Source organism: Danio aesculapii, chromosome 7 (genome assembly GCF_903798145.1).
Source record: "Danio aesculapii chromosome 7, fDanAes4.1, whole genome shotgun sequence".
Taxonomy (NCBI): Eukaryota; Metazoa; Chordata; class Actinopteri; order Cypriniformes; family Danionidae; genus Danio; species Danio aesculapii.
In genome coordinates, this window is record NC_079441.1 from 10,286,962 (window position 1) to 10,299,461 (window position 12,500).

Below are 12,500 nucleotides of genomic sequence, written 5' to 3' on the forward strand. Positions count from 1 at the left end.
CTATTCAAGATTTTTTTTTAAATCAAACTTTGATGCATGCCTTTGTTCATATCTCAGACAGTTCTACCTATTATAGTTTATTAAAATATGAAGGATGAGAACAAGGGCTGCTCTACTAATATATATTTTTTATTTTGGCAAGAATAAAAGCAGAAAAAGCACACTTACTAAAAAAACACTTTTTTTTATATTTAGCCCACTCCACATTTCACACATTACGGTCTGGCTAGTAGTGTCCTCTGCTTATATGCTAAAAGGGCAATAATAGTCCAACATTCCTGACTATTATCACCAATAAAGCCTAAAAATAGGACATCAGTATATTGTAAACCGATAGGTTCAAATATTCTTTTCCAGTTATCAAAGAAATAATTTGTCACTTAATTATAGTTTTGTAACTATTAAATTGTTTTAAGTTCAAAACTGTAATATATACACCCGTGTAAAACCTCTAAATGGTGGAAAAACATAATTCTGTAATTGTGTACCTGGGTCTCCACTTTTGCTATGTCCTCTTTTGGATTAAACAAACTTATCCCTAAGGTTTGTCCAAACTTTTTAACAAAATCTTTCCTCCTTTCCCACGGCTGTTGCAATTTCTAGCCAATAATTATTGTCAATCTGGTTATCTCTATGATTACACATGGACAGATCATAAAGATGTCTGTACAGTCGTACCTGTTTCAGACAAAATCTCTTCAAAGTGATTCATATTCAACTCAAATCAAATGCGGCGCCCCGCACACTGTTAGCTTGAGTCTCAAAAAAAATTGTGCGCTCCGCCAGCCAAAGTCATGCCGTGCGCACCCAAAGTAAACCTCCGCAAACACCGCGATGACGTCACATTCGCCGCAAGCACTCAAGCGAACGCGTCGAGTAAACCAAGCTTTACAAAAACATGAAATAATCTTACTGACTCCAGACTTCTGATTTCAGTGTTTTTCAACAAGCATGATGTTTTCTGTGGTGAAGGATACAGAGCACAGCTTGAGACACAGGCAGCCACTGGCTACAGATGGCACTGAGGAGGACTTTAGGATCCGAGTGTCTTAGATCTCGAGACATGACCTTCAACCCTAGAGATGTCACCATCTTCTCCACCTTCTCTTTGTCCCTGCACAGACGAAAATGACACAAACAGTGACTTTTTTATTATTTGTAGTGTGCACGACCAGAAAAATGCATTCAAGGTCAATTCTGATTTCATCTTGAATTAATAACATAACATTGTACATCACATAACATTGTACACTAGCAAATTTGAGATCCTGAACGGCTTAGCAGCTCAGTGTTTGAGGGAGCTCCTGGTTTACTATAGCCCCTCACATCCACTACGCTCAATTAATTCTGGACAATTGATTATTTCCAGAATATCAAAACCTGGGAATATCAGAACTGTAGGCGGTAGATCTTCCTCATATCTGGCAACTAAACTCTGGAACAGCCTTCCTAGCACAATTTGGGAAGCAGACACACTCTGTCAGTTAAAAACTAGATTAAAAACACATCTCTTTGCACAGCATACACATAAAACACAAATGCTTTTGAAATCCAAATCCTCTAAAGGATTGTTAGTCTGCATTATTTAGGGCAACCAGAGCCGGGAACACTTCCCTAAAGACATTATAATTTAAATGACATCTACGGCTATGTCAGGCTGTTTTTCATTATCCCGAGGTCTCTATAATCCTGGACCAGGCCGTATCCTAAGCAGCTGCTGTGGTGGTCGTGGAGGAGTAGAGAGCATGAGATTGATTTCTGAAAGACCCCAGTGACAGACGAGTCTCCGCATTGGGCCACCCTGTATACCAGCTGGTGACCTACTCCCACCTGCAGCTTCTCCACATTGGATGTCCAACATTCTCCAGCCCCCATCGCCTAGACTGCATCTCTGCACAAGACGTTTGACCAGAGGAGAAATGGTTGTGCCCAACCTGGTTTCTCTCAAGGTTTTATTTTTCATCACTTTCGTCAATTGGTGAAGTTTGTCCCTCGCCACAGTCAGCACTGGCTTTCTTGGTTTTGGAACTTTTGGAACTTGGGAAGCTGCGCATTGATGGATTTGCTCTTCAGTGTTTGAACTTTCAGCAGTGAAAATTAAACCACACTGAACGGAACTAATCTGAACTGAACTTCAACACTGAAAACTGGAATGACACTGTTTAAATTTACTAGAACTTATATGTTAAGCTGCTTTGACACAATCTGCAATGTAAAATCGCGATAGAATAAAGATTAATTGAATTATTTCCATCATTATAGCATTATATTTTATATATTGTATATGTTAATTTGATTTTGAATTTAATGTAACCAATTTATTTTCCAGGATTTTCATCTTTATTGGATAGGACAGTAAAGAGTATTGGCAGAAAAGCATGGGGAGCAGAGAGAGCGGAAGGATCGGCATGGGACCGCGAGGCGGTAATCGAACTCGGGTCGCCGTAAGCATCAGAGTGCATGTGTCGACGCATTAACCATTACATCACTGGTGGGACTAATGTAACCAATTTTAATGTAGTCATTAATGTACAGTATAACATATATAGCAATTTTTGTTATTTTTTATGCTTATTTTATACAGTTACAATGCATCTCAGAGGACATTAGCTTTCAGTCAAAATTTTCATTTCAGCAAAATTTCTCAGTCAGCAAATTATTCATTGATGTACCGCAATTGACTAATTTCAAAAGACAAAGGAAGTTCAAGTACCTTCTAGTGACCACAGCGTCATACATACTCCAGATATTATCCAGAATAAACTGCACAAACAGAGGCTTCTTTCCTTTGGACTGCGAACACAAAGACAGAAACAGTAAGAAAGTATTACTTTATAAGAGAAAGCATACGCTAACTAAAGCTTCACACTTGTGTGTCTTTATTTTTATCGAATTATAATACAAAATTGCAACCTATATGCAATTATTATACAAGCAAATAAACAGAAGAAAATACACTATAAAAACATATATCAACCATTAATTTGTTGCATCCAATAATGAATTATCACATTTAATTTGTCAGCAAGCGGTTTAAAAGAATAGTTCACCCAAAATTGACCATTTACTCATCCTCAGGCCATCAAAGACATACATGACTTTTTTCGAGGTTTTTAAAAGCAGTAACAGTAACAGTAGACGAAGCTCTAGGCTAGCTTTTAACAGAAGATGGCACTCTGAGGTAGTTTTCAACACCAGACGGCGCTCTAGGATAGTTTGTAACATAAGACGATGTCTAGGCTAGCTGTAGCAGACAACATTTCAGGCTAGTTTGTAACAGCAGATGGTGCTCTAGGCTAGTTTTTACAGTAGACAGTGACGTTAAAAAGCAAGTTTTTAACAGCAAAGGACGTTTCAGGCTTGTTTGTAACAGCAGATGGCGCTCTAGCCTAGTTTGTAACTGCAGATGGCGCTCTAGCCTAGTTTGAAACAGCAGATGGTGCTTTGTAACAGCAGATGGTGCTCTTATCTAGTTTGCAACTGTAGATGGTGCTTTGTAACAGCAGATGGCGCTCTAGTCTAGTTTGTAACCGCAGATGGCGCTCTAGCCTAGTTTGTAACTGCAGATGGCGCTCTAGTCTAGTTTGTAACTGCAGATGGTGCTTTGTAACAGCAGATGGCGCTCTAGACTAGTTTGTAACTGCAGGTGGCTCTCTAGCCTTGTTTGTAACAGCAGATGGTGCTTTGTAACAGCAGATGGCGCTCTAGCCTAGTTTGTAACAGCAGATGGTGCTTTGTAACAGCAGATGGCGCTCTAGCCTAGTTTGTAACCGCAGATGGCGCTCTAGCCTAGTTTGTAACAGCAGATGGCGCTCTAGCCTAGTTTGTAACAGCAGATGGTGCTTTGTAACAGCAGATGGCGCTCTAGCCTAGTTTGTAACTGCAGGTGACTCTCTAGCCTTGTTTGTAACAGCAGATGGTGCTTTGTAACAGCAGATGGCGCTCTAGTCTAGTTTGTAACTGCAGATGGTGCTTTGTAACAGCAGATGGCGCTCTAGCCTAGTTTGAAACAGCAGAGGGTGCTTTGTAACAGCAGATGGCGCTCTAGCCTAGTTTGTAACTGCAGGTGGCTCCCTAGCCTTGTTTGTAACAGCAGATGGTGCTTTGTAACAGCAGATGGCGTTCTAGTCTAGTTTGTAACTGCAGATGGTGCTTTGTAACAGCAGATGGCGCTCTAGCCTAGTTTGAAACAGCAGATGGTGCTTTGTAACAGCAGATGGCGCTCCAGGCTAGGTTTTAACAGTATACAGAGTTCCAGGCTAGTTTTTAACAGTAGACGGTTCTCTAGGCAAATTTTTGACAGCAGACAGCGCTCCGGGCTAGTTTGTAACCTCAGATAATGCTCTAGGCTAGTTTTTAACAGAAGACTGCATTCCAGGCTAGTTAATAACAGCAGAAGACTTTTTAGGCTAGTTTGTAACTGCAGATGGCGTTTCAGGCTACTTTTTAACATCAGACAGTGCTTCAAGCTACTCTAACAGCAGATGGTGCTCTAGGCTAGTTTTTAACACCAGACAGCACTCTAGGCTAGTTTTTACCACCAGACAGCACTTCAGGCTAGTTTTTAACAGAAGATGGCACTCAGGGCTAGTTTTATTTTACAGCAAACTGTGATTTAGGCTAGCTTGTAACAGCAAACGATGCTATAGCCTAGTTTGTTAATAACAGCAGAAGACTCTTTAGGCTAGTTTGTAACTGCAGATGGCGTTCCAGGCTACTTTTTAACATCAGACAGTGCTTCAAGCTACTCTAATAGCAGATGGTGCTCTAGGCTAGTTTTTAACACCAGACAGCACTCTAGGCTAGTTTTTACCACCAGACAGCACTTCAGGCTAGTTTTTAACAGAAGATGGCACTCAGGGCTAGTTTTATTTTACAGCAAACTGTGATTTAGGCTAGCTTGTAACAGCAAACGATGCTATAGCCTAGTTTGTAACAGCAGATGGGATTTTGGGCTAGTTTTTTATCAGCAGACGATGCTCTGGGCTAGTTTTTAAACATCAAACAGTGTTCTACGTTAGTTTTTTTTTACAGCAGATGTTGTTCTAGGCTAGTTTTTTTAACAGCAGATAGTGCTTTAGGCTAGTTTGTAACAGCAGAAGGCGGTCTATGCTAGTTGTAACAGCAGATAGCATTTTACGCTAGTTTTTTTTTTTTACAGCAGATGTTGTTCTAGGCTAGGTTTTAACAGCAGATGACACTCTAGGCTAGTTCTTTAACAACAAACAGCGCTCTAGGCTAGTGGCATGCTAGGCTAGATCGTTTTGTAACACCAGACAGCACTCCAGGCTTGTTTGTAACAGCAGATAGCGTTCTGGGCTTTTTTTTTTTTGTTTCGTTTTGGTTTGATTACAGCAGAGTTTTTCCATTTTTGAGGGTGAAAAAAACTCTCATAATGTGGATGCCAGCTGCAAGCATAGTAAAAGTTTGTGCATTTTAAAATGAAAACATATTTAAAAAGTAACCCAGAGACAATACGGATTCATTATTTGGCTTTTTGAAGACTCGTGCTCATAACGTGACTGACTGTGATGTGACTGAACGGGGTCAAACTCTCCGCTACCGTCTGAGCTCAAACAAGTTTAAAGGCTTTAGTTAGGCTTGACTCTGTCAGTCCACAGATCAATGTTGCCGTCTGGAGGACACATCACCACTCTGAATGAGATCTGTCTGCCGGAGCGGAAGAATGCAGGGCAGATTGATCAGTCCGAGAGCAAGACATTGTTTTGTCTGAGCATTTTACAAACCATCTGTGGGCTGTTTATTCAGGATTCATTATATTCAGATCTCAGTCCTGCCTTACTGTAAACATCTCCAACAAAAGTCTCCACATTACACTGTGAAAAATATGCTCATCTTACTTAGAGTTTTGGTATTGTTTCTAGTCCACATATCTAATTATTCTTGAAAGAAGCATTTTCTAGACAAATAAAACATAGTTTGTTTGTTTTTTCAGGAATACTAAGTCATAATTGAGTTTATCTGCCAATGGGGTAAGTAAAATAATCTTATTTCAAAACTAATACAAACATTATTTTCTTTACCCCATTGACAGGTTGTTTTGAGGAAAATTCACTTAATTATGACTTATTTTTTCTGAAAACAAGACAATTTTATTTAGTTGTTTAGAAAATCATTCTTGAAGAAACAAGATTTGTCCTAAGGATATTATTACTGGTTGCAAAAAAGAAAGATAACAGTACATTAGATGGAAGAAGGTTCTCTAAAGGTGGCTCTGTGGATTCAGAGACTTAAACAGGTCTATGTAATGGAAAAAAATGACTGCATGTCTACAAATGAAGATGGATATTTTTCTGAAGAGGTGGAAAAGTATTACAACATATTTAGATATGTATATTTAGAGGTTACTTAACCTATCACCAATGTAATTTGAGGTAACTACAACGTAAGATAATGTAACTTGATCTACAAAATGTATCCCTGAAAAGTAATTATGATGGCAGCACCTTTTATTTATTTATCTTTTAACATTTTATTTTTATTTATTTTTTTATTTTCCTTAAATTTTTTTCTTTTAATTTTTATCAAATCATTATTTGTTTACGTATTCCCTCATCTGTAAGGTGTTAAATTGTTGGGGAAGGGGTTGTTCTAAAAAATATATATTAACAAAATCTTAAATAAACAGTAAAACAAAAAGGAAAAGGAAAATCATTCTTGATCTTCGTTTTAGATATCTGGACTAGAAACGAGACAAAAACTCTTCTTTTTAGCAGAGTTACCAATGTTTTGCTTTTCAGGAAATCAGATTTAAATTAAATTAAATAAATAAATAATTAAATAATTAAATAATTAAATAAATAAAATCAGTTTTGAACACATGTATCATATCAGAATTTTATTTAATGTTATGCCAGCTTCATTGGCTGTCTTGTTGCAAAAACAGACAAGTTCAGAAAAATACAAATATAATACATATAATAAAAAATAATAAAAAATAAGCGTAATGTAATGCCAAGTCTGAGATAAGTTTTAGTTTATGCTTAGTTTAGTTGCTCTGCTATACATAATACATAACTATTTTTACAGTACAAATGTGATTTTAGATCAATTAGAAGAGAGAATTCATATTATAATATGTCAATAATTACAACAAATAAGCACAATGATTTATTGTAGTGATTATTATCTGAGGAACAAATGTATTAAATTATTGTACTTTATACATGGATTTAATCTTATGTTGCATGGATACATTTGTAAATATAGGCAAAATACATAGTATGGTTCATGAATATAGATTTTTTTTTTTTAATGCCGAAAAACCATAGAATATCATGTGAAGATCATGTTCTGTGATTATATTTAGTAAAATTTCTACTCTAAATATGTCTACACTTAATTTTTGGTTAGTAATGTGCATCGCTAAGAACTTCATTTGGACAATTTAAATACGGTTTTCTCAGTATTTAGTTTTTTTTACACACTCAGATTTCAGACTTTCAAATAGTTGTATATTAGTAACAAACTAAACATTAATGGAAAGCTTATTTATTTCATTTAAACATAATTAAAAAAAAAAAAAAAAAATCAACATTTATAATTTTGTGGTCCAGGGTCATAAATGAATACTTCAGATACATAATGTCTAGGGAAAAACAATGTCTAGGGACATATGAAGCTAATAATTTCAAGACAGATATTACATTTTGTTTACTGCAAAATGTAGCAAAAATAAGAGAGTTTATGCATAAAACAAGAAATAAATAATAATTTTGTGCTGGAAATCAACACAAAAAAATACTGAGTAAGACAATCATTATTCATAGTTTACCAAGGTACAATTTAAATATATAAACTGTGCATTTATTTATTTATTTGTGTGTATAATGGCAGTACCTGAGCTCCTTTCATGATTTTTTTGGCTTTGGCGTTGAGGTAGAAATCTCCCCACAGTGTCTTGAGCAGAACCGAGGAGCGGATGCCCATCTTCTGACTGTACATCTCTGCAAACTGATGGATGCTGATGAAGCATTGGAGAAAAAAATAAAATAAGTAAGCATCATTACTTGCACTTTCAAAGGGGTCTGTGATTTCAGCATGTCTAATCCATGACCACTGTAGGATCACTGCATAATTAGCAAGTTACTAAGTTGAACAGATTCTTCACTGATAGTCAGCTGCATTGTTAAACATCACACTGCTATTATTGAACACACTGCTATTAACTAAAGTTGGCATGTTCAGAAGGAGGATATCATGGGTATTCAGCTATAAAATGTATATTTTGTTAGACGTGGATGAAGGCCTGCTGTTCATTCAGCTGACAAAAGATTGGGGCAGGGTTGTTAATTACATTTTTTCCTAAGAATTGACTTTAATTATATAATTTTTTTTTAAATCATGTTCATTTGTTTTAGATTTTACATAAATAAATACATCAAACATATTATAAAATAATACATTTTATTAATTTAATAAAAACTAGAATTGAAATAAAATGACTGCATTAAAATGTAATTAAAAATACAAATAATAATAAATACATACACACACACATACACACACACACACACACACACACGCACACACTCACATACACACACACACACACATACATATACATATATATATACATATATATATATATATATATATATATACATATATATATATATATATATATATATATATATATATATATATATATATATATATATATATATACATATATATATATATATATATATATATATATATATATATATATATATATATACATATATACATATATATATATATATATATATATATATATATATATATATATATATATATATATATATATATATATATATATAAATTTTACATGAAATTACTATTGTATTTTATTTATTTTGTACATTCATTTTTTTCAAAATAAAACAATACACGGCAAAGCTGTAATAGAGATAATATTGATTTATCTAGGATTCCCTAAAAAATGTTCCATCAAATGAACCATTTTGATCTCAAATATTCACTTCAATTGATGCATATGTGCATTCACAGGCTGCTGATGTAGATTCATTTTCGCACTGCTACATGTGTATATGAAAAAAAAATATTATACAATAAAAATAATAATAATAAATAAAATTATAATAAATGACACAGGAAAAAAGTATTGAACACATGAAGGAGAAGGTGTAGAAGGGCAGTGAAAGCCCAGACAGCCGCTGAAATCTCACAGTAGTTCTTCAGCAACCCTCCGCCATTCCTCTGTGTAAATGAATATTAGCTGCTTCAGTCTAACATCAACATTAGCAGGACGATGAAGATGACACCAGAGTGGACATTTCAGCAAGACAATTATCCAAAACACAGCCAAGGAAACTCAGTAGAAACTAATTTCAGTAGTTCAGTACTTTCTCCTTGTCTCGTTCCATTGTTATTACACAAAACTCCTTTTCAGATTTTTTGTTTTGGTTTTATGTTTGTATTGTTTGGGTTTTTACGCAAAATCTGGTTCATTTCCACGTCAGCAGCTCTTTTACAAATATTATTCCCAGCAAAAAAAAAACAAACAAAAAAAAAATGACGCGTTCAATACTTACCCCCCTATATATATATATATATATATATATATATATATATATATATATATATATATATATATATATATATAAATTAGATTAATAAGTTAACAAAGAAACATTACACTGGAAGTCTTCTAAACCTCCTCCCACCGTCTCATGGTTAGAAGATTTGATGTCTTTTCTATATATTAAAAAAATTAAGTTTACGTTAAAAGGTTCCACTGAAAATGTGTAAAAACTGGGATCCTCCAATTCATTTAGTCAAGAATACAACACATCTCTTTATAGATATAGCTGATTTATAAAGTTCTTTTGTTTCCCAAGAAAGACCTCTGCCCGTTTTATTAATGTGTGCGTGTGTTATTTTTATTTTATGTATATTTATTTAGTTGCTTTGACGATTCATGTAGGTGCTAATGTTGTTGTGTTGTTTTTTTTTTCTCCTCCTTGAGGGTGGCATGGAGGACTAAGGGTTTTTTAATGTTCTTGTTTATCCTTGGTTATTGTTGAAAAAAAATGTAAATTATTGATATTGTGGTATTTTTTGTAGACTCCACAAAAATAAACAAATATAAAAATAAGTAAAAAAGTTAACAAATAATACTTCTGTTTTCGTCAACTCATGAACCCCACATTTATGAAACCCTGTTAAACAGTGTTAAAATACATACAAATAAATAAATAAAATGTCATAAAATACAATTAATCAATTCATCTAATAATTAATTCCTGACTTGACATTAATCAATGAAAATAAAATTTTAAAAATGAAAAAAAAAGATGTATATTAGTCTATATATCTTAATAATCGATCAAAAGATGTAATACAAGTTTGTAAATAATGATATGCAATTACAGATGGGACTGTATTGTAACAACAGAAACTGTTTGAATTGAAACTGTAGCAATATAAACATATCTCTCTTTCTCTCTCACACACACACACACACACACAATTTACATTCGACTTCCACTATCCAGAAAAAAGAAGCTTAGACGTCATTGTATCACCTATTGGTTTAAGCACAAAATTTCAAAAGGGTACTTTATTTTGGAGTGCTTTTACACTATGCAACGTGCAAAAAACACCTCATGCTCACAGAGTGTTCTGTTCCCTTCTGTTTGGTCAGCTTTTAGAAATGTCCACCTACACCAGTCAGATTAGCACTTATTTCAAGTATCTAAAACCACAGTTATGTAACGCCTCAAAAAATGTGCAAAACATTAGCAAGATGGAGAGCTCTGATGCTGAATGCTGATGTTGTAACGCCATCTTGTGAACCACCATAGGAACTACATCCATTGCCAGCATAAAGGCTGAAAGTCAACCATGTATGCTGCCGTTTAATAGAGATGTACTGATCAACTGGACAGAATTGAAAGTTTACACTTCAAAAATGCACACCTGGCAACCAGAGGTGTTTTTGTTTTGTTTTGTTTTATTCCTGTCAATCTTTGCACACAAGTTGCACTGCAGTGATTTTATAGCACAAAGTGTGTAAATAGATGGAGCACATACTGTGTGTATCAACTGACATACTGTAATAGCAGCTGAGGATCCATGTTTTAGACAAAAATATATGAAGAGTTAAGATGCAAGAAACTCTAAATGACGTCTGAAATTTCCCTCAAAAACGAGTATTTTTATCAGGCTACTGTGTGTATGTTCAGTTAGTATCTTTACCTGGTCTTTAAAGTAAAATATCTCAACATAAACAAAAGGAGGCTGAGAAAAATGTTCATTTTTGATGGAAATTTCAGATGGCACTTAGAGGTTTTTGTATCTGAACTCTTCATATATACCACCAAGTAGGAGGAATTACTCCACAAGTAGGCTCGGTTTAGGTAGTGCAGGTGGAGTAGACATTAATAAAACACATCAGGTTACTGTGAGGTTGGGTTTAGGGTTGAAGTAGGTGTAGACTAGGAGCGCCCAACCCTGTTCCTGGAGATCTACCTTTCTGCAGACTTCGGGCCCTATCATACACCCATCACAATGTTGCGACGTGTTGCTATTTTCAGACCAGTGCAACCCTAATTTTCCTGTTTTCCACCACGTTGTTTAAATAGCAAATCTATTTGCACAAAAATCTACTTTTCAAGCTGTTTGGACAGACATGTGTGAATGTATAGTGTATAGACCGTCATATTGGGGTGATATAAACACACCCAGTCCATTTTTTTTTCAAATTTAACAACATAAAAACGGTGGACCAATTGGAGCGGTTTTCAGACCGACCGCAACTTGACGTAGGAGTGTGGTGGCCCCGCCCACTGAATTGATTGACAGCTGCGTATTAATATGTCTCCTTAGTAACGCATATAATCATATCAACAAGTCAGGATGTGCGCAAACCAACCGGGAATAAAAGATCTGTTTAGTTCGCTAGGATCATCAATCATCATCAAACGTGATCAAGAGTGAGTTTCACAAGTTTAGAATTTTTAAAACAGAGCAAGTGTGTAATGAATTACAGCGATTTACTTTAGATTCACTTCATCAGCACAGCCGCGTGTTAGAACAATTATAAGAGAAGATGCTTCAATCCCGGTTTGTGGACGTTAAATCAGGTTTATTTTGTACATTAACATAACAGATATCCATACAGCAGTGGAGATTAACCTGTATCCTGTCACATATGCGTGAAAAAACAGTGCAAAGTTAAACGCGTGCGCTGTCTGTGTGTGTGTGTGTGTGTGTGTGTGTGTTCTCGCTGTGTGTGTGTGTGTGCGTGAACTTTGTAATGACATTGTGTGTGACTCATCGTTGTTCCACAACAAATGCATCAAATACTGATTGTAAAAGTTTTTACTGTAGTATTTCTCACAAACGTTACGTGAGATCTGCTTCCTGAGGCAGCCGATTGAGGCATGATGATAGGCACGTGGGAACGAGTGGGGAGGACAAGCCTTAAAGACGCAGTACAAAAAAACAGCAACAAGCTTTTATCAGCTATAAAA

General features: G+C 35.2%; 1 protein-coding gene across 1 annotated transcript in view; it reads right to left on the reverse strand.

Moving 5' to 3' along the window:
- Nucleotides 1-12,500, reverse strand: part of efl1 (elongation factor like GTPase 1) — a 208,272-nt gene that overhangs the window by 186,931 nt on the left and 8,841 nt on the right. The window contains exons 7-9 of the mRNA XM_056461027.1: nt 7,861-7,984; nt 2,714-2,793; nt 978-1,114 (exon numbers count right to left, since the gene is read on the reverse strand). Coding sequence (XP_056317002.1) covers nt 978-1,114; nt 2,714-2,793; nt 7,861-7,984 — 341 coding nt within the window. The remainder of the gene's footprint in view (nt 1-977; nt 1,115-2,713; nt 2,794-7,860; nt 7,985-12,500) is intronic.